General features: G+C 46.6%; 1 protein-coding gene across 1 annotated transcript; it reads left to right on the forward strand.

Annotated features, from left to right (window-relative positions):
- Nucleotides 1–495: 495 nt before the first annotated feature.
- NANS (N-acetylneuraminate synthase) lies at nucleotides 496–20,310 on the forward strand. Its single transcript, XM_055580253.1, has 6 exons — nucleotides 496–737; nucleotides 4,109–4,324; nucleotides 11,651–11,750; nucleotides 12,709–12,863; nucleotides 18,114–18,380; nucleotides 20,073–20,310. The coding sequence occupies exons 1-6, from the start codon at nucleotides 606–608 to the stop codon at nucleotides 20,280–20,282; spliced, it is 1,080 nt and encodes a 359-aa protein (XP_055436228.1). The 5' UTR covers nucleotides 496–605; the 3' UTR covers nucleotides 20,283–20,310.
- Nucleotides 20,311–22,727: the final 2,417 nt, after the last annotated feature.

The following is a 22,727-nucleotide window of genomic DNA, read 5'->3' on the forward strand; positions in this document are numbered from 1 at the left end:
GGACCAGCAACCACTTATTGAAAGCTTACAGGCCAAGTACTGTGATCAGGGTGATCTATACGCTATCTCACGAACCTTAGGATGTAGAAACTATAATTTTTCCAGTTCAGAGAAAAAGGAAAATAAAGCTCACAAGGGTAAGGTATTCATGATCAACAGCAGGGATGGGCTCGAACCAGCTCTGTAATTGTAACTCCAGAATTCATTCTTTCCATTACACCGTAGGGCGCATTCTCTCCACGCCCAAGGAAGCCAGCCTTCAGCCTCCTTAGGGGAATGTTTGCTCACCGATGCAGGCACCCTACGACCGAAAGAGGTTACGCTCGCGGCTGTGAGCCGCACTCCAAGCTCTGGACTTCCTCTTTCCGCCGCACCGCTCTCCTACAGGGTGGCTCCGCCCCCTAATCTGATTGGCTGTCGGGAGCGAGGCCGTGCTTGGGGATTGGCTGCCCGGCGGCCAAGGACTGACGTGGCGGGGCCGGTGTGTGTGTGTGTGTGTGGGGGGGGGGGCCGGTGTGTGGGTCCCGCTGGGCTGCGGACCTAACGCTCCAAGGAGGTGGCGGGACCCTGACTGGTGGTGCAGCAGGGAAGCGTAAGCCACCACCATGCCGCTGGAGCTGGAGCTGTGTCCTGGGCGCTGGGTGGGCGGGCAGCATCCATGTTTTATCATTGCCGAGATCGGCCAGAACCACCAGGGCGATCTGGACGTGGCCAAGCGCATGATCCGCATGGCTAAGGTGAGGGGACGGTCTAGACAACTCGGGCACTAGCCCGGGGGCGGGGGGCGGGGTAGGGAAGGGCCTGGAGGAAGAGCGGCCTGGGCCGGGGTGGGGCGGGGCTGCGCAGAGACCGAATCATCCTCGCTCTGCCTCTCTGTGCCCTGCATCTGGCCTGGCGTCCAGCTCTCCAGGTCCACTTCCAGACGTTTCGAATCCTGTTCCTCATCCCTTTGCCACCCTCCTGATTTGTTTGCATTACTACAGTTGCTCCCTAACCCGACCTCTTTCGCCCCTTTCTGGTGGCAGAATGATCTTTCTGCAACACAGATTTGATGAGCCTTCAGTGGCTATGTACTGCCACTGTAGAGTCGAAACCCTTTAATAAAGTCTTCAAGACTTTAATGACCTGACCTCTTCCAGCCTATCATTTTTGAAATCTCTGACATTTTCTGCGACAGTGAATTACTTCCAGGAAGTTCCTGAAAGTTGCTGTTGTCTCTCTCATCTGCCATTCCTTGTAATTACTTCATAGAATTTTGAGAATAAAATAAAGATGTAAAGCTCTTAGTACAGTACGTGGCAAATAGGACTCAATACATGTTAGCTATTAGTGATATGATGTTAATGAACGCTCATGCTGCCTCTTCTCTTGGACGCTTTCTCCAACTCCTCCTTTCAGAGTTGGGTTCCCGTAGTTTTTCCCATGGCATTGCATTGTCAGTGTCTGTTTAAACTTTCTGTTAGACTGTGAGTGCTCTGAAGGGGGGACCTGTCACATTCTTCATTGTAAACCCAGTCCCCAGCATAAGATCTGCACTGTGATTTCTTGATTTAGAGGTAGTTCACTAAATCTTTTTTTCCTTTCACTTCCCTTCAGCCAGAGTTGTTCTGTCATTCATAATTAGGTTTTATTTTACTCTTTCAGGACTAACTCTGCTTTTATGGAACCCTGCAGAATCATAAAGATACTTTATTTTGGGACTTCACTGGCAGTGCCGTGGTTAAAACTCTGCTTCTACTGTAGGGGATGTGGATTTGATCCCTGGTTGGAAAACTAAGATCCTGGGTGCCACGTGGCCAAAAAAAGGAAATACTTTTATTTTAAATTTTTATTTAATCATTGAAGTATAATTGATTTGCAATAATATTAGTTTCAGGTATACAACATAGTGATTCAATATTTTTATAGATTATACTCTTCCATTTAAAGTTATTGCAAAATAATAGTTGTATTTCCCTGTGCTGTACAGTATATCCTTGTTGATCATTTATTTTATACATAGTAGATGGTACTTCTCAATCCCACACCCCTTTCTTGTCCATCACTCCTTCCCTCTCCCCACTGGTATCCATTTGTTTGTTCTCTAGATCTGTGAGTCTGTTTGAAACCTAAGTTTCCACCAACAAATGAATGGATAAAGATATAGTATGTATGCACAATGGAATATTATTCAGCCATAAAAAAGTGAAATTCTGTCATTTACAACGATGTGAATGGACCTGGAGGATATTATGCTTAGTGAAACAAGTCAGAGAAAAACAAATACTGTATGTTATCACTTATGGGTGAAATCTAAAAAGTAAAATGTGCTTTTAAAGAGTAACAATTGCCAGAACTTTTTAATGCTTACTGGGTCAAGTGCCTTAAATGCACCACCTAACTTTCAAATTTGATGCAGAGGGTGTGTTACACCTTGACTTATTTGTCAGTTTGCTTTTTTGCCGGTAGAGAAGCAATAAAAGCTTGAACAAAGAAACCATCAGCAGTGGGGTAAAACAGGGACAGTGATTGTGTTTTCTGAACCTAGAGTTGACCATAGCATTAAACAGATACAGAAATGTACCTCATTTAGGAAAGAAGTGGAGAAAAGAAGGGGAGGAACTTTCTGTCCTCCCAGTACAACTGCTGTCGTGTGGGATGTGGTAGAACTTTCTCTGATCTCTCCTCATTAGTACTTTCTGCTGTTTTACTTCACTTTATTACTTCCTATAAAGGGAAGGTTTGCCTAGATGGAGACAAGCTTTGTAACCTCTTGAGTGTAAGTCTGCTTCTTGAGGCAGACGTGAGAAGCAAAGGAGGGAAGCGTTGCGCTATGAAGATCATGTCGTGCAGCCCCCAGAAAAGCCCTCTGGCCGCCTCTGCCAGAGAGTCTCCACACAGTTTTGGTCAGGTCCCTCTAAGCCTTGGGATCTTTATCTAGACAATGAGGACTCAGTCGTCCAAGGTCACTTTCAGGTCTAATGTTCTTTGAACTTCTTTCTAGCATCAAGTTTTGACCATGCCATTTTGTGGCTTTTCCAGGAGTGAAAGTGACGCTCTGAGCACAGACATTTCTGGAGCCCAGGTTTCCAGCAACATGAACACCTGTGTGTCTGTAGCAGTGTCAGTGAGCTGAGACTTGAGAGAGTTTTCCTTAATCTTTCTACCGAGTGATTTAAAAAAAAAAACACACAATTTTGAGAGCTTGGAGGCTGACTGGCAATAAAATTATAGCTTTTAGAGTCAGATAATCCAGCTTTTATATTATAGCTTCTGTTCAGTAAAGCTGGGGCATTTCTAAATTTTTTTGCTTGCCGTTACCCCAGAACCTCTTGTTCAAACAAGATGCCATATAGAAACCACATGTGCAAAACAGCTAACAGCCACCCCCATCAGGGGCTCCTCAGAAAGTTACAGGCCTTGGAGCTGTTCCACATGGCCATTTGTATAGATAGAGAAACTGAGGCCAGAGATAGGGAGTGACTTATCCAGGAGAGTCAGAGTTAAGGCAGATTCTTTTCCCCCTAAATTCTCGTCCGTGCTCATATCCTGAGTTATACAACTCTGCTGAGTTATACAACTTAAAATCTTGATTGTTTGATTAATTATTTTTAATATTATAATGTAAAGCGAAGTCCCCCCACTTTTTTTTTTTCTTTTTTTTACATTTTAAGAGGGAAAAACAGAGGGGAACTCCTATCCCCAGCCTTTTCTTCTTTTGAGACTTCCTTGCTTCTGTTTCTCTTCTTTGGGAGTTCTTAAGAACTCTGTCATTCAATGTTGGCATTTGTTTGTTTGTTAAATATTTGTTTATTTACTTGTTTGGCTGCATCAGGTCTTAGTTGCTGAGCCTGAGTGAGAGAGTGAGTGGTCTGAGTTGTGGCATGCAGGATCTTTTAGTTTTGAGATATGCGGAATCTAGTTGCGGTATGTGGGATCTAGTTCCTTGACCGGGGATTGAACCCTGGTTCCCTGCATCTGGAGCATGGAGTCTTAGCCACTGGACTGGCAGGGAAGTCCCCTTGATGTTGTTTTTAAAGATAATGGTTTAATAGCAGCTGCCCCAACATTTCTCTTCTCTCTGAGAGCCCGTGACCAAAAATTAAAGGAACCCTAATATGTGTTGCAGGAGTGTGGGGCCGATTGTGCCAAGTTCCAGAAGAGTGAGCTGGAGTATAAGTTTAATCGGAAAGCCTTGGAGAGGCCATACACCTCGAAGCATTCCTGGGGGAAGACATACGGGGAGCACAAACGCCATCTGGAGTTCAGCCATGCCCAGTACAAGGAGCTGCAGAAATATGCCGAGGAGGTTGGCATCTTCTTCACTGCCTCTGGAATGGATGAGGTGAGCCCTCTGCCATTTTACCAGACTTAGGGGACAACAGGTGGCCTGGTGTCTTGGTGTCTTTGACTTTAAGCCAGCTGCAGGCCTTGCTCTCTTTACACTGTTCTGTGTTTTCTGAGCTAGAGTTCCCCATAACGTTGACCAGGTGAATGTCCAACTAAACAGGAGGCCGGGGGGATTGGAGGCCCAGTGAAATTTGGAGGAAAGAGAACTATGGTTTTCAAAACAGGCTGTCTCTGGGAGTAGGGGGCAACCACCTGGAAACCCAGCGTCCCTCAAGCCAATGGGAGATCCCACTGGGCCAATTTGCTCCCAGTGGAAAGTGGCCTAGACTCAGAATCGGGAAACTGCAGTCCTAACAGGAGTCCTCCTGTTGCCGAGTGGCTGTGGGTGATCTGGGTGGGGTGACACTGCATCTTCTAGAAGGGAGTGGCTCCCAGGATGGCCATGCCCACATCCTGGAAGAGACCAGCTGGTGCCAGGTCTCAGGTTCCATCTGCTCTGTGACCTGCCTCAAGACTCCTTCGTGGGCTCTTTCTTCAAATATAAAAAAATTTAGTTATAAAAATAATGTCACAGAAAGTTTAGAAAACAGGAAAAAAAAGGAGAAAAACTGCTCTTTGTACATATTTCCTCCTGAACTTGTTTTATATGCGTATTTTATTACCTGGTTGTTATATTTTGAATGTTTAGTTCTGTGTTTGCTTCTTCCAGTTAATCTTATACCACAGTGTTTACCCATATCCTGGTTTTCTTTCTCAGCTTTATTGAGCTATAATTGACATGTAACTCTCCATATCTTTTGCTGAAAGTTATTAATCGTGGTATAGTATTTCTTTTGAGGATTTATAATATATGTGACCATTTCTTTATGTTTGAACATGAGGTTACTTTCAGCTTTTTGTGCTTTTAAATGATGCTGAGATGACCATCTTTCTGTGTTTTGAGTTTCCTTAGGATAACTTTGCAGAAACAGATCAGTAGACGAAACTTAACATTTTTAAGGCTCTTGGCTAGTGATTCTTTTAGTCAGGTAGGGTATTTGAAGAGACTCCAGTTCATTCTGTAGGCCTCTGACCTCTGTGTTACTGTTCCAACCCTAAGCTGTGCCTGTAAATTACATCAAAAGAAGCATCACTCTAGTCTAGACCATTAGTAGATTAAAAAAGGAGGGGAAGCAGAGAACCTAGATGTCTGGGAAACTTGACAAGTTCAGGCATCAGTTCCATAGCCCAGATTCATTCTTTAATTGACAGCCTTCATAAGCATGACATTCTTCAGATCTAGTTGTTCATCTAATAATCATAATTTCCTACATCTGAATTTGATGTTATAGTTTATGAAGCATCTTCGCTTACAGTAATATATTTTATCCCTACTATGTCCCATTTTACAGATAAAGAAATGGAGGCTCCAGGGGCTAGAATGTCTATGCAATGTCGCACAGTTAGGAAATGGGTCTTGAGGGCAGATCTGACACCTTTCTGGGGTCCCCCAGTGGCCACCTGGGTGCTGGTCCAGGCATGTACAGCTTCCCAGAGCTCAGCAGAGCCTTTGGGCTTCCCCCTGTTCTTCACCACCCTCCATGTTGGTGGCTGGAGAGTCTTGGACCCATGTTGCCCCTAGGACAAGGGCACAGATTTTTTCTTTTTTTTTGGCCTCATCATGTGGCTTGCGGGATCTCATTTCCCACCAGGGACTGAACCCAGGCCAAGGCAGTGAGAGTGCCAAATTCTAATCACTAGACTACCAGGGAATTCCCAGGGATAGATTTTTTAATAACAGCTTTATTGACACATCATACAATTCACTCAATTAATTTTAGAACATTTTTATCACCCCAAAAGGAAGCCCTATACCCGTTAGCAGTCATTCCTCAATTCCTTCAATTCTCCCAGCCCTACTGCTGCTACTGCTGCTAAGTCACTTCAGTCATGTCGGACTCTGTGCGACCCCATAGACGGCAGCCCACGAGGCTCCCCCATCCCCGGGATTCTCCAGGCAAGAACACTGGAGTGGGTTGCCATTTCCTTTTCCAATGCATGAAAGTGAAAAGTGAAAGTGAAGTCGCTCAGTCATGTCTGACTCCTAGTGACCCCATGGACTGGAGCCTTCCAGGCTTCTCCATCCATGGGAGTTTCCAGGCAAGAGTACTGGAGTGGGTGCCATTGACTTCTCCTCTCCCAGCCCTAGGCAACTTCTAATCTGCTGTCTGTCTCTATAGATTTGCCTTTTCTGGACATTGTATATAAAAAGAACCAGACAGTATGTGGTCCTTTGGGTATATATATATATATTTATGGTAACTCAGTGTTTAACTTCTTTGAGGAACTGCCAGACTTTTTGAAAGTGGCTGCACCATTTTACGTTCCGCCAGCAATGTATGAGGTTTTTGCCTCTCATTCCTGGTAAGTCCAGGTGGAGGTTATTTACCTTCTTTGTGCTTCTGTGTCTTCAGCTGAACTCACCTCGCAGGGTTGTCATGAGGATTAAACGTGATCACCCGCAGAAGGCGCAGCACGCAGCCAGCGCTCGGCCACATTAGTTACAGTTGAGGAAGCAGCCCGGGCTGAGGGTCAGGAAATCCAGGTCCTTGCCCTGCTCTGCTGAGTTCATCTGCATGTGAGCTTGGCAAGTTGCTGCCCCGCTCTGGGGCCTCCATCTCCTTTCATGTGTGAAGAAGCTGTCATCCAAAGGCTCTCCGTGCTCGTTTGTCCCGAGTCAGCCTAGAATCTGGCAGGGTCACTAAGGTGACTTGGACCTGGAATGAGGACTTTCCTGTTAAGACTGTTCCCAGACACCTGAGCTCCCGGATGTGGGCTCTGAAGGGAATGCCTGGCCTCTGCTTGCAGCTGGGCAGCCGCTGCTCAGGAAGTCACTTCTTTAGGTCTTTTGCTGCAGGGTGGCTTTGAGGTTAAGAGTCAGGAGCAGAGAGGGGAAGGAGAGGAGTCTGGGTGTTGGTGGCTGGGGCTGCCTCCTGGTTTCCCAGGAAGCACTTTGGTGTGTAAATTTGAGCTCTGCAGCCACACTCAGGTGCTGACACACTTGCTCTGTGAGCTTGGGCTGGTCACATAACCTCTTTGAGCCACAGGTGTCCGTCCATCTGTGACAATGAGGTAATCAAGATGCCCACCCCACAGCTGCAGTGAGGACCTGGTGACATGAACCTGGGGGCTTGCAAGATTTGTACCCACTGACTGACAGCTGTTCTGTTGCTTAGAATCCTTTTCTCTGCTTCACACTTAAAGGGGCAGGGAGTCTTTTCTGTCTCAGGAATGCTGTTTGCTCCCCACTGGTGTCCTGACAGACCAAGGCACAGGCAGCGAGGAGAAATGTATTTTTTTTTTTAGATTTATTTATTTATTTTTGCTGTGCTGGGTCTTTGTTGATGTGCATGGGCTTTCTCTAGTTGTGGAAAGCAGGGGCTGCTCTTCCTTGCTGTGCGAGGGCTTCCCGTTGTGGCATTCTTAAGAGCCTTTGCAAGAGTGCCATTTGCTTTGCTCGCCAGGTCCCTTTTTGCTGAACCAGCAAGTCCTGTCTACCCGGCTGTTCGAGGTGGGTTGGTCGCTTGTTCCGTGTTTGTCTAGAAAGCAGCTCTGAGAATTCACCCCCGCTGACTTCCTCATGGACAGTAAGCATGTACTGAGTGCCAGCTTTCTCTACCGTGTGTGCTGCCCTGAGCGTTCTTTGTGTGCTGAGGAAAGGTTAAGGCATGGTGGAACTTTATGAAGACCAAGAAAATACCAGGGCACCTGGTCAGAAGCTGCACAGAGGCCTGTGGAACTCGACTGAAATGAGCAGAGTGCCTTTGGTCGAAATGGAGAGTTTTGTTGAGAAAGCAAATGGGAGCCATGACGTAGAGGCGGCCCTTGGAGGACCAATTCCAGCAGAGCCACCCTTCCCTCCTCGTGCCTGCCCCCATAGTGCCTGCCCTCGTTCCTCCAACACCCCTGCTGCAGGGCACCCCTGCCTGTGTTGTGGTGTGCTCTGACTGGGCTGAAGGCAGGCTGGGCCTTTTTGGCTCCATGCTTCCCTGCCCCCCATCCTTTCCTCAGCCTGGGCAAGCCCTCCGGCAACTGTTCTCCCAGCTTGGTGTCAGAGATCCCGAAATCAAGGGGAGTGGAAGCAGCTTTAGAAAAACCCCATTTCCACTCCTGTCTTTTCTGTTACCCCTTAGATCAGCAGGCTCCCAAATTTCTCATGGGATACATTATGGAAAGGGGGTTCCTCATTAATTCATTAATTAAAAGTCCCTTCCCCAAATAAACAAGGGTTCTGTGCTGAATACGTGTGGGAAACACTAGGAGTAAATTAGCTAGAGGAGTGTACTCACTAGGACCCTCCAAGGTGAGGTCTTACAGTGCAGTGTTTCACCCAAAACAGTTTGCTGGTAGGACCCTTTGCTCTGTGTTTAACTCCTGGATGCCTAGTGAGGGTCATACTCGATTGAGTTCCTTTCAGACAGGCTCAGAAAGCCTTTGTGATGTGGGGCAGAGGAGAGGAGAAGTTATGAGGCTGCCTGGCTGCGTTGTATCGATATCCCGTAGATGGAAGGGGGACTGAAAGCAGCATAGACAGAGGAAGCCAGGAAGTCCACAGAGAGAAAGGCAGCCACTGGCGCTGACCCAGCCTGACGGGGCCTGGGCCCAGTAATACTGCCTCAGAATGGAAGGCTACTGAAACTGGCACCCTTTGCAGAAGAGATTAATCCAAAATGGCAGTTTTCTAAGTGGCCACTAGGTGGGGCTGGCTCCCTAGGAAGGCTGCAAGAAACCAGCTGCACCTTTCTCTGCCAATAGGAATTTACCCCTTTGCTCGCTTCAAAATTGTAGAGCTCCATGCATATTTTCCTGGAGAAGGAAATGGCAACCCACTCCACTATTTTTGCCTGGAAAATCCCATGGACAGAGGAGCCTGGCAGGCTACAGCCCACGGGGTCGCAAAGAGTTGGACACAACTGAGTGACTTCACTTTATGTAGATTTTACAATCAGCCATAGGTAAGCTTTTGCAAAGCATTTTTCCTACATTTGGCCCCTCCTTGCCCCTATGTGCCCTGCGCCTCTCCTGATTGGGCTCATCCATCTCTTTATGGCCCTGGGGACTCTGATCATGAGCCATGCTCTCACAAAGTGGAGCATTAGAGATGAAATTTTGCACAGGATTTTCCCTCTTAAAATAGAAAACACTCTCTTCATCTGCCAGATAGAGTGGGGAGGGTGGGGACACTAGACTTTATTCAATAAATATGTTTAAAACAAATGCTTTTCAGTTTCATCTTAGGGCTGGTTAATAGTATGAGACACACATACACAGGAGAGAATGACCTAGAAAACTGTGGAAGGGAAGAGAGAGACAAGGAAGACATAAAGCAGAGGGGAGGAGGCGGCGGTGGTTTAGCACCTTGGACGTGAGTGGTGCTTTGGCCATCCTGAAAGGTGTCTCCTAGACTGAGAGTGTCATCTGCCTTTGGCCTGTTCACTGGCTGGTTAGGCACTGTATGTCTCTCCAGAAGCTCTGCTGCTGCTGCTGCTGCTAAGTCGCTTCAGTCGTGTCTGACTCTGTGTGACCCCATAGACGGCAACCCACCAGGCTCCCCCGTCCCTGGGATTCTCCAGGCAAGAACACTGGAGTGGGTTGCCATTTCCTTCTCCAATGCATGAAAGTGAAAAGTGAAAGTTAAGTCACTCAGTCATGTCCGACTCCTAGCGACCCCATGGACTGCAGCCCACCAGGCTTCTCTGTCCATGGGATTCCCCAGGCAAGAGTACTGGAGTGGGTTGCCATTGCCAGCAGCTCTGCTGCTGCTGCTGCTAAGTCCCTTCAGTCGTGTCCGACTCTGTGCGATCCCATGGACTGTAGCCCACCAGGCTCCTCCATCTATGGGATTTTCCAGGCAAGACTACTGGAGTGGGGTGCCATTGCCTTCTCCAACCAGCAGCTCTAACCCCTACTTATTAGAGGAAAATGATTCTCTGAGTGAGGCCAGTGATTAGAGTAGCTCATCATCTGCTGGGAAGATGGGAGAAAGCTCAGGCAGTACTAGTTTGATTCAAAGAACCTGCTGGCAAGAACTTCCCTGGTGGTCCAGTGGTTAAGACTCACCACTTCCAATGTAGGGAGCACCAGTTTGCTTCAATCCCTTGCTTGGGAACTAAGATCCCACGTGCTACATGGTAAGACCAAAAAAAGAAAAGAAGTAAAAAAATAAAGAACCTGCTGGCAGAATGACCTCATACTGTTCCTTACCACCCCCAAACCCTTTGGATTTCCATGCCAGTAACCTTGCTCCTTGCTAATCTAAGTATGTTTCACAGAGCAGTAACAGTGGTATTACTGAGGAGCTTACAAGAAATGCAGACTCTTGGGCCCCACTCTAGATCAACAGAATCAGAACGTGCATTTCATTCATCCAAGATCCATGGCAGGTTTGTGTGCCTGTATTAAAGTGTGAGAAGCACTGACCTAGCTAACTTCCAAACTTACTTCTGAGACTTGGCCAGCATTTTAAGATAGATGGAACTTAGATACTGGGAAATATTCCAAGGCATTGACTCTCTCTACTTCTGATTTTCAACTTCAATTAAAAAAAATAGTAATGAAAAGTAATTTGGGAAGTTTTGGTAATTGTACACCAAATTGAGATTTTACTCTTAAAACTTGTGGTCCACTAATTCCTTCAGGAGGCATTTGCTGACATTTGCCAATTTCCTGAGGGTTATTGATGAATCCCAGATAAGGATGGTGAAGGGCCCTAGAGAAGTAGCCTCAAACAGTCAGATTGGTTTTTTTCTGTGGGCAGCATAATTTGAGGTCTGAAAGGGCTTGGGTTTGATGGACCCTGCCAGCTGTGGATCAATGTGTCAGAGCTGAGCCATGAAACACTTCATTTCTTCTACTTTTGGCAAGGATTGAAATGGCCTCTCTTTTCCTGGCTGTTTGGTCCTGAGGCAAGGATAAGGCCTTTGAGGGACACTCACTTTCTCAGTGCCTACTTGTCTAAGTCAAGATTAGGTCATGACCTTTCTTGTTTGTTCACTGGGCCCCAGGCCCCCAGGGAAGGAAGGTCTGGCCAGGGGTCTGATTCTTTTCCAGATTCTCATAGACAGTGTGCGCCAGGGTGCAGTGTTTGTTGGACAAATGGATGGGTGGATATGAGTGAACGAATGTTTGAATTTGAATGAAATGACTGATAACGAATCTGTGTCTGCTTTCAAGTTGCTGGGCAAGAGAAGGGGTATTTCTATTTGTAGGTGGCTCCTCGCCAGTCTTGAGGATGGTGATTTTGAACCGTGGTGAATGTGAGCCCCCCCTTTGATTTTTGTAGATGGCAGTTGAGTTTCTGCATGAACTGAATGTTCCCTTTTTCAAAGTTGGATCTGGGGACACCAACAATTTCCCGTATCTGGAAAAGACAGCCAAAAAAGGTGAGTGTTTAATTTTTGTCATACAATCTGAATCCAGACTTTTTGTGTTTTTACACCGTTGGTAATAACCCACTAAAGAGTCTGCTGAAGACAGATTTTCCAATCAGCATTTACTCCCACTTTTTCATGTGCTGAGTTGAAAGAAATTAAAGATATACAGTTTTTATAAGAATTTTTAAAGATTTCTTTTTTTGATGTGGACCATTTTTTTAAAAGTCTTTATTGAATTTGTTGCAGTATTGTTTCTTTTTTATGTTTGTTTGTGGGCCATGAGGCATGTGGGATCTTACCTCCTTGACCAGGGGTCGAACCCATACCCCCTGCATAGGAAGGCGAAATCTTAAGCCCTGGACCACTAGGGAAGTCCTCATAAGAATTTTAAAATGAAAATTATTTTTAATTTCTAATAAAATACTTATATAAAATGAAGGATATGACAGTATAAATGAAACTCCTTAGAGGCAGCTCTGACTTGGAGAAGTACTCTCTAGGTATATTAGAACATCCAGCCTCTGCACATCAGAGCTTGTACAGTGGTTCTCATGTCAGTACTGGGACTGAAGCAGGTCATATGATGATGATGCTTTCTACTTACTTCATAGCCAAGAATCTGAGACCACACAGGTAGGACTTGGCAGCTCAAGGCCTCACCCTCTTGAATCTGGGGCATGCTCACCCTATCACGCTGTGCAACCTCTTAATACAATGAGATGCTCATCTTTCTCTAAAGAGTGTCAGATTCCTCTTAATTTGGTTCACTTTGCTGCACAATAATGTTGTGGGGTGAAGGGAGTCTACGTTTCTTGTGGTTGAGGACAGAAACCCACCGACTTCGCCTGTGTTCCTCCACTGTGTAAGAGTTGTTTGAATGATGAGACCAACAGCAGGGGTGTGCTTAAAGGGAGAATCGGAACCTCTGAAAATAAAGTGATGATGGTACTGGTGTTGGGTCCTTCAGGCCGCCCAATGGTGATCTCTAGTGGGATGCAGTCCATGGACACCATGAAGCAAGTCTATCAGATTGTGAAGCCCCTCAACCCCAACTTCTGCTTCCTCCAGTGCACCAGTGCCTACCCGCTCCAGCCTGAGGACGTCAACCTGCGTGTCATCTCGGTGAGCACAAGGGAGGGCCCTTGGCTGACTGGGTCATTGGCTGTGGGAAAGATGCAGCCAAAATTTTAACCAGCCTTGACATGCTTTGTAATTGGGACATCCTTCCAGTGTTCTGGCCTGGAGAATTCCATGGACTATATAGTCCATGGGTCGCAAAGAGTCGGACGTGACTGAGCGACTTACACTTCCGCTTGATAGTCTTGCTGTTCCAGAATCAAATTAGAACCAACTATGGAGTTAAGCAGTCAGATACATTCTTAAAGATTATAAATTAAATTTTCTTAACACCAATCTTAATTTCTCTCATTATACAATTTAAGGTGGAGTCTTTCAGGGTTTTTTTGTTTTTTTATTTGTTTTTTGTCGTTTTAAGGTAGAGTCTTTGTAATTGGCCATATACATTTTTTTTGCCTGTGTGTATTGGCCATTAGGGGTCCCTTTTCTGTGAATTGCTGGCTTTTATCTTTTCTTAATGAGTTATGGATTTGTTTTTGTAAAATATACATACAATTTGCCATCGTAGCCATTTTTTGGTGTCTAGTTCAGTGGCACTAAGTGTGTTCACATTGTTGTGCTACCATTGCTATGTCCATCTGAAGAACTTTTTCTCATCTCAGAGTCATATCATATTCTATACTCATTAACATTGAGTGCCGTCCCCACCCCCACCAGCTCCTGGCGGCTGTCATTTTATTTTCTGTCACTACGAACAAAGCTAGTGGAGGTGATGGAATTCCAGTTGAGCTATTTCAAATTCTGAAAGATGATGCTGTGAAAGTGCTGCACTCAATATGCCAGCAAATTTGCAAAACTCAGCAGTGGCCACAGGACTGGAAAAGGTCAGTTTTCATTCCAATCCCAAAGAAAGGCAATGCCAAAGAATGCTCAAACTACCGCACAATTGCACTCATCTCACACGCTAGGAGAGTAATGCTCAAAATTCTCCAAGCCAGGCTGCAGCAATACGTGAACCGTGAACTTCGTGATGTTCAAGCTGGTTTTAGAAAAGGCAGAGGAACCAGAGATCAAATTGCCAACATCTGCTGGATCATGGAAAAAGCAAGAGAGTTCCAGAAAAACATCTATTTCTGCTTTATTGACTATGCCAAAGCCTTTGACTGTGTGGATCACAATAAACTGTGGAAAATTCTGAAAGAGATGGGAATACCAGATCACCTGACCTGCCTCTTGAGAAATCTGTATGCAGGTCAGGAAGCAACAGTTCGAACTGGACATGGAACAACAGACTGGTTCCAAATAGGAAAAGGAGTACGTCAAGGCTGTATATTGTCACCCTGCTTATTTAGCTTATATGCAAAGTACATCATGAGAAACGTTGGACTGGAAGAAACACAAGCTGGAATCAAGATTGCCGGGAGAAATATCAATAACCTCAGATATGCAGATGACACCACCCTTATGGCAGAAAATGAAGAGGAACTCAAAAGCCTCTTGATGAAAGTGAAAGTGGAGAGTGAAAAAGTGGGCTTAAAGCTCAACATTCAGAAAACAAAGATCATGGCATCCGGTCCCATCACTTCCTGGGAAATAGATGGGGAAACAGTGGAAACAGTGTCAGACTTTATTTTGGGGGGCTCCAAAATCACTGCAGATGGTGACTGTAGCCATGAAATTAAAAGACGCTTACTCCTTGGAAGGAAAGTTATGACCAACCTAGAGAGCATATTCAAAAGCAGAGACATTACTTTGCCAACAAAGGTTCGTCTAGTCAAGGCAATGGTTTTTCCTGTGGTCATGTATGGATGTGAGAGTTGGACTGTGAAGAAGGCTGAGCACCGAAGAATTGATGCTTTTGAACTGTGGTATTGGAGAAGACTCTTGAGAGTCCCTTGGACTGCAAGGAGATCCAACCAGTCCATTCTGAAGGAGATCAGCCCTGGGATTTCTTTGGAAGGAATGATGCTAAAGCTGAAACTCCAGCACTTTGGCCACCTCATGTGAAGAGTTGACTCACTGGAAAAGACTCTGATGCTGGGAGGGATTGGGGGCAGGAGGAGAAGGGGACGACAGAGGATCAGGTGGCTGGATGGCATCACGGACTTGATGGACATGGGTCTGAGTGAACTCCGGGAGTTGGTGATGGACAGGGAGGCCTGGCATGCTGGGATTCATGGGGTCGCAAAGAGTCAGACACGACTGAGTGACTGCACTGAACTGACTGATGAACATGACTACTCTCGGTTTCTCAAATAAATGGAATCATACAGTATTTGTCCTTCTGTGTCCACCTGCTTTCACTTAGCATAACGTCGTCAAGGCTCATCCATGTTGTAGCGTGTATTAGCATCTCATTCCTTTTTAAGGCTGAATAACATTTCATTGTGTGTGTATACCACTTATGGCTTATCTGTTCATCTGTTGATGGACATCTGGGATGGTTCCACCTTTTGGCTATTGTGAATAATGCTGATATGAATGTTGGTGTGCAAATATTCATTTTTCTTCATATTGAATTGTAGGAGACCTTCTTGAAACTTCTGAGTTTTCCTGTTCTGTTATTTACCAGCTCTCTGATTCTTTCAGTACAGTATTTGACATTCTGAGGTTTTCTCCCCCTGATTATGTAAGCTCTTATACATTTTTCTAGAGAGTCTTTCCTATTTAACTTTTAAAAAAGTAATCTTTTTTCGAAATGACATGGCTGTCTTTGTAACTAAAATTTTAGTCCCTCCCAGTTTTGTAGTCTTTTCTCCATTGCTCGCTCATCTCTAAATCATATTATTTTTAAAAATAAAACATGATTTAAGAAAAAAAAGAAACTCAGCCCTGATGTATATAACATAGAAAGTGAACATCCTCTATAATCCCATCCCACAGATTACCATAATTGACAATTTAGTGTGTATGATGCCAAATATTTTCCTCAGTTTTCTTCCTTTGTGAAGCGTGGTCCTGTTTCCCTTCCACCGTCCCCCTCCTCACCTCCCTGGTGTGCTCATGTCCTTTATCCTGAGAGCAGGGCATGATCAGAGTTGAACTGCCCGCCAGCCCCCGACCCCTACCAGCCCAGCCCACCCCATCACGGCAGGGTGAGTACTCTGACCTACAACCTGCACTTCCTTGTCCAGCACACGCTCTTAAGCCTGGTTTCTGAGGCCTTTGCCACTCAGCCGTCCTAATCTTTTATTAACTCCCGTCTGGGTCTTTCTGCTGTACTCAGGCCTTCTGGCCGCCCTCCCTGACAAGGCTTACTCGACTTAGCATGTCTTTTGTTGCTTCCAGTGAATTACAGATAACCAATTAATTAATTATTTAGCATTTCCACCGGAGGATTGAGATTGGGCTGTCTGTATTATTGATGGTGATCTTTGTGCATATAGCATGTTTGCTTTCAGTTCAGTTCAGTTCAGTCGCTCAGTCGTGTCCGACTCTTTGCGACCCCATGAATCCCAGCACGCCAGGCCTCCCTGTCCATCACCAACTCCCGGAGTTCACTCAGACCCATGTCCATCGAGTCCGTGATGCCATCCAGCCACCTGATCCTCTGTCGTCCCCTTCTCCTCCTGCCCCCAATCCCTCCCAGCATCAGAGTCTTTTCCAGTGAGTCAACTCTTCGCATGAGGTGGCCAAAGTGCTGGAGTTTCAGCTTTAGCATCATTCCTTCCAAAGAAATCCCAGGGCTGATCTCCTTCAGAATGGACTGGTTGGATCTCCTTGCAGTCCAAGGGACTCTCAAGAGTCTTCTCCAACACCACAGTTCAAAAGCATCAATTCTTCGGTGCTCAGCCTTCTTCACAGTCCAACTCTCACATCCATACATGACCACAGGAAAAACCATTGCCTTGACTAGACGAACCTTTGTTGGCAAAGTAATGTCTCTGCTTTTGAATATGCTCTCTAGGTTGGTCATAACTTTCCTTCCAAGGAGTAAGCGTCTTTTAATTTCATGGCTACAGTCACCATCTGCAGTGATTTTGGAGCCCCCCAAAATAAAGTCTGACACTGTTTCCACTGTTTCCCCATCTATTTCCCAGGAAGTGATGGGACCGGATGCCATGATCTTTGTTTTCTGAATGTTGAGCTTTAAGCCCACTTTTTCACTCTCCACTTTCACTTTCATCAAGAGGCTTTTTAGTTCCTCTTCATTTTCTGCCATAAGGGTGGTGTCATCTGCATATCTGAGGTTATTGATATTTCTCCCGGCAATCTTGATTCCAGCTTGTGTTTCTTCCAGTCCAACGTTTCTCATGATGTACTTTGCATATAAGTTAAATAAGCAGGGTGACAATATACAGCCTTGACGTACTCCTTTTCCTATTTGGAACCAGTCTGTTGTGCCATGTCCAGTTCGAACTGTTGCTTCCTGACCTGCATACAGATTTCTCAAGAGGCAGGTCAGGTGATCTGGTATTCCCATCTCTTTCAGATGTTTCCACAGTTTATTGTGATCCACACAGTCAAAGGCTTTGGCATAGTCAATAAAGCAGAATTAGATGTTTTTCTGGAACTCTCTTGCTTTTTCCATGATCCAGTGGATGTTGGCAATTTGATCTCTGGTTCCTCTGCCTTTTCTAAAACCAGCTTGAACATCATGAAGTTCACGGTTCACATATTGCTGCAGCCTGGCTTGGAGAATTTTGAGCATTACTCTCCTAGCGTGTGAGATGAGTGCAATTGTGCGGTAGTTTGAGCATTCTTTGGCATTGCCTTTCTTTGGGATTGGAATGAAAACTGACCTTTTCCAGTCCTGTGGCCACTGCTGAGTTTTCCAAATTTGCTGGCATATTGAGTGCAGCACTTTCACAGCATCATCTTTCAGGATTTGAAATAGCTCAACTGGAATTCCATCACCTCCACTAGCTTTGTTTGTAGTGATACTTTCTAAGGCCCACTTGACTTCACATTCCAGGATGTCTGGCTGTAGGTCAGTGATCACACCATCCTAATTAAATGCGAGAGATGCTTTCTGAGTCAGTTTAGGCATTTGGTTATAGTTCTGGTGTTATTCCTGGTGGTTTGCGCAGTGTGACACATTCTTCAGATGTGTTCCTGATAAGAGCAGTCATTAGTTTTCAGCCTTCACAGTGTGCTGAGTGCCCTCCACGTGCTCACAGCAGCTCCCACCAGCTATCGTCGTCCCCAGAAGGAGAGGCTCCGAGAGCCTCAGAGACTTCCTGGAGCTTCACAGATAGTGAGTGGCTGAATGGGGCCTCAGATCCATCAGCCTGACTCTGGATTGTATGTGGAAAGCACTACACTGTTTAACCTTTTCCTTTTTCTATTTTAAAGGAATACCAGAAGCTCTTTCCTGACATCCCCATAGGGTATTCTGGGCATGAAACTGGCATAGCGATATCCGTGGCTGCAGTGGCTCTGGGGGCCAAGGTCTTGGAGCGTCACATAACTTTGGACAAGACCTGGAAAGGGAGTGACCACTCGGCCTCGCTGGAGCCTGGAGAGCTGGCCGAGCTGGTGCGGTCCGTGCGCCTCGTGGAGAGGGCGCTGGGCTCCCCGACCAAGCAGCTGCTGCCCTGTGAGATGGCCTGCAATGAGAAGGTGGGTTCTCCTGGCCTGCCAGGTGCCAGTGTTGAGAGGAGCTATGTGGGCTTACCTGAGAGGCAGCAGGAACCAGCCCTACCTGAGCCCAGAACGGTGGGGTGATGCAGGGATGTTGCTGCGAGCCCCTGAGGTTTTTGGAGTTCATGTTAGCAGCGGGAGGAACTTACTGAAGAACTTTAGCTGTTCCTCTGGTTCCCTGGCATCATATGACGGCTTTCCATTAAGTCTCTGTGGCCCCAGCGCTGAAGACCCTGGTGGTGTCTGGGGCCTCATGAGGCATGCGGAGAGGTAGAGTCTGGGGTCCCATGTTGTAGGTAATCCTAGAGGCATGTTCAGGTGGAGGGGTTCCATGAGGCAGGGGCAGGAGGGCTGTGATAAGTCAAGGAATCACTAAGCATGGGGAGAGACTGGAAGCATGGGGCAAGGGTTCTCACGGGCTTGCTGGGGGATAATGCATACATTCCCTTGGGAGCCCTTTGAGCTAGCTGTGCAGCATTAACCTTCAGACAGAGTGGACGAGGGGAGGCCAGCAAACTCTGCCTGGCACAGGGGCCATCGGGCCTTCCTGGAAGCCAAGGCCTAGACCTGGCTCAGCCTCTGAGTCGGGGCTGCCAGGGGAGCAGGCACTCACTACTCTGATGCTGCAGGCTGTTTGGGCCAAAGCCAAGATGCCACACCAGGCCTGCTCCAGGAGGGTTGTCTTTTATTCCAGTGGGGCCTACTTGCTGCTCTCAAAGATGTATATACACTGGAAAATTAAAATAACAGTAAAAAGAAACTAACTGCCTTGTATCAGAAGAGAGGAGAAAGCTGGCTCAGAAACTGGAATAAGAGTTTCAGCAGCTGAACACTGAATTTTGTTCTGAGCATCCTGGCTCTGTGGGTAGACGGTGAGACACCACAAGACGTAACATTTGATAATCATCTGCTAACAAGACCTTTGTCCTGACATAAATTCCAGAATGGATTCCTTGGCCCTCACCTGGAAGATGCAGAGTTAGATACTTTGTGGAACAGCATTTATAGACCAGACCTTAGAACTGCTGGTTCTGAGCTCCAGGTCTCCTTCATTCCTCTCGTTGCCCAGCCTGTCTGCCCCTTCCATGCTTGTGAGCCCTCCATATTCCTGTTGTACTGAATGAGGAGGCCGTAAGGTTTGTGTCCGTCGAGCCGCGGGCCAGGGGTCAGGGATCCCAGGTTCTCCTGGCTCCTTGCAACCTTGGCCAGCTTACCCGCCCTCCGTACACCTCCATTTCCATGTGTTTAAAATGTGATACTGAACTGGATGATGACAAAAGTAATCACCATTTTTATTTACCAAGTCTGTGTTCCAGGTAGATTACGGGCATTATCATCACTAATCCGACAGGATAGAGGCACTGTTATTTCCCATTTTGCAGAGACTCTCAGCCTCGCCTTGTCCCCAGCTGCCTGGGATTTGGGTCTTGCTCTCTTTGGCTACATAACCTGAGTCCTTTATTGTAAAGGCCACCCCTCTGAGTCTGAGTCCACCCCACACTGGCCAAGACCCTGCTGTTTGTGAGCTATTGTTCTAGGCACCCAAGGGGAAAACAGACTCCCTGCTTTCCAGGGACCTTGTGTGAGAAAACTGATCAGGGACCCTGGGGGTAAAACAGCGTGTGCTAGTTATTTGTGTGGCTGGCACTGAATCTTAAGTTTTATCCACAGCTGGGCAAGTCTGTGGTGGCCAAAGTGAGAATTCCAGAAGGCAGCATTCTGACACTAGACATGCTCACTGTGAAGGTGAGTGAGCCCAAAGGTTACCCTCCTGAAGACATCTTTAGCCTGGTGGGCAAGAAGGTCCTGGTCACTGTGGAAGAAGACGACACCATCATGGAAGAATTGGTAGAGAATCATGGGAAAAAAATCAGATCTTAAAATAAAGTGCCATTCTCTGAATTCTGAATTGCCTTGCTGGTACCATCAGGTGCATTTGGGTGAGGTGGGGCAGGACTGCTGGTCTCTGGGGATCCCCAGGCAGCAGACATTTTGGGGCCAGGCCCTGGGTCAAGCCCGTTGGAGGGATACAAAGAGCAAATATAGGCAGCCTCTTCCTCAGGTTGGCTGGCCCAGAAGGCGCAGTGGGCTCAGAAGCTTCTCCTCATTGCCCATTGCAGTGCAGAGGGGTGAATGCTAGCTGTATGGGCCCTTCCTTTCAGCCTGCCTTCTTCCAGCCTGCAAAGCCAACCCTAATGACCCCAAATGTCCCTTCCTTCCAGCTCTCTCCCCTTATCTCCTGCCTGCCCTGGGTTTTTTTTTTTTTTTTTAATATATTTATTTATTTTAATTGGAGGCTAATTACTTTACAATATTGTATTGGTTTTGCCATACATCAACATGAATCCACCACGGGTGTACACGTGTTCCCCATCCTGAACCACCCTCCCACCTCCCTCTGCCCTGGGGTTGAATCCAATTAGCTATATAGTGATCACTTGGCATTAGAGAAGAAGGGGTTGGTCAGTGTCTTACAGGCAGAGGAATGAGCAAAGAGAGGGAAATGGCATTTATTCCTTCATTCAACAAGTGTGGAGGGCTTGTCACGTGCCAAGCCCTGCTCTGTGGCCTGAGGATGCAGGACTTCCGTTCTGATGGGGATGAATGCTTCACAAACCAGGAGCACAGGAAGTAAACCACAGCGTGTTAGAAGGTGACATGTGCAGTGAGGTGTGTGAGGGAGATGGGGAGCGTGGGGCTTGGTGTGTTTGCAGCTTCTGGTGACTTGTACGTATGCCAGTGATGCTAAAATCAGCCTTTCTAGGATTTGCAGTGAAATTACACCCAGCTAACAAAATAGCCTCACTGCTGGACTTCCACTACAGCACGAACCTTTCACAGACATTCCATATCATATTCCTCTTTGTTCTTTTGAACCAATACTGAGATTATTTTCAGATTCTTAATCTTTGTTCGTATTTATTTGACCTGGTTACTGTAACTCGTGTTTCAGAGTGTGTCTTGGGGTCTCTCTTCAAATGTGTGAATTTGCCTTCTGAAGATTCTTTACTTGTGAAGATAGGGCCTCCCTCTCCTGTGGGTCCCAAGACAGTTTCTGGAAAGGCACCACCCTTATGGCAGAAAGTGAAGAGGAACTAAAAAGCCTCTTGATGAAAGTGAAAGAGGAGAGTGAAAAAGTTGGCTTAAAGCTCAACATTCAGAAAACAAAGATCATGGCATCCGGTCCCATCACTTCCTGGGAAATAGATGGGGAAACAGTGGAAACAGTGTCAGACTTTATTTTTGTGGACTCCAAAATCACTGCAGATGGTGAGTGCAGCCATGAAATTAAATGACGCTTACTCCTTGGAAGGAAAGTTATGACCAACCTAGAGAGCATATTCAAAAGCAGAGACATTACTTTGCCAACAAAGGTTCGTCTAGTCAAGGCTATGGTTTTTCCTGTGGTCATGTATGGATGTGAGAGTTGGACTGTGAAGAAGGCTGAGCACCGAAGAATTGATGCTTTTGAACTGTGGTGTTGGAGAAGACTCTTGAGAGTCCCTTGGACTGCAAGGAGATCCAACCAGTCCATTCTGAAGGAGATCAGCCCTGGGATTTCTTTGGAAGGAATGATGCTAAAGCTGAAACTCCAGTACTTTGGCCACCTCATGCGAAGAGTTGACTCACTGGAAAAGACTCTGATGCTGGGAGAGATTGGGGGCAGGAGGAGAAGGGGACGACAGAGGATGAGATGGCTGGATGGCATCACTGACTCGATGGACGTGAGTCTGGGTGAACTCCGGGAGTTGGTGATGGACAGGGAGGCCTGGCGTGCTGGGATTCATGGGGTCGCAAAGAGTCGGACACGACTGAGCGACTGAACTGAAGTACCTGCCAGGTGGGAGGATTCAGTGCTGGGCGTATAGTGTGGCAGCAGACAGTCCCTGTCTGCTGGTACTTCCACAACCAGGCCCTGCATGTGTGAACTTCTGAAATGTTTTCCAAGTCATGGGAGCTATAAGAGTGGGCCTAGGAGACGAGGCGTTGGCCAGGGAAGCTGTCCTGGAGGTTGTGGCACTCTTAGATCAGCCTTGCAGGTTCAGAAGTGACTGAGGGAGGAACTGTGGGATTTGAGGCATGGGAGGGGCTGTGGGTGTCCAGGTGATGGTTGGGCAGGGATGGCCACATGGAGAGGAAAGAAAAGATTTGGAAGGTGGTCAGGAAGCAAGCAAGGTCTTAAAGCCTGCTGACTTTGACTTGCATTCTATAAGCAATGGGAAGCCATGGAAGGCATCAGAGCAGGACATGGGGAACTCAACCTTGGGCCTCTCACTCTTAGTGCTTATCCACCCCACCTTGTATGCAGCTTGGCTTCCTGGGCAG

Source organism: Bubalus kerabau, chromosome 4, assembly GCF_029407905.1.
Source record: "Bubalus kerabau isolate K-KA32 ecotype Philippines breed swamp buffalo chromosome 4, PCC_UOA_SB_1v2, whole genome shotgun sequence".
In the NCBI taxonomy this organism is placed as follows: domain Eukaryota; kingdom Metazoa; phylum Chordata; class Mammalia; order Artiodactyla; family Bovidae; genus Bubalus; species Bubalus kerabau.

What these genes read in the sequence shown, in the direction of transcription:
- NANS (XM_055580253.1), top strand. Translation starts at nt 606, where the DNA reads ATGCCGCTGGAGCTGGAGCTGTGTCCTGGGCGCTGGGTGGGCGGGCAG. An exon ending in CTGCCTCTGGAATGGATGAG is followed by an intron (nt 4,325 to 11,650) that starts GTGAGCCCTCTG and finishes TGATTTTTGTAG; the next exon opens with ATGGCAGTTGAGTTTCTGCA. An exon ending in TCAACCTGCGTGTCATCTCG is followed by an intron (nt 12,864 to 18,113) that starts GTGAGCACAAGG and finishes TCTATTTTAAAG; the next exon opens with GAATACCAGAAGCTCTTTCC.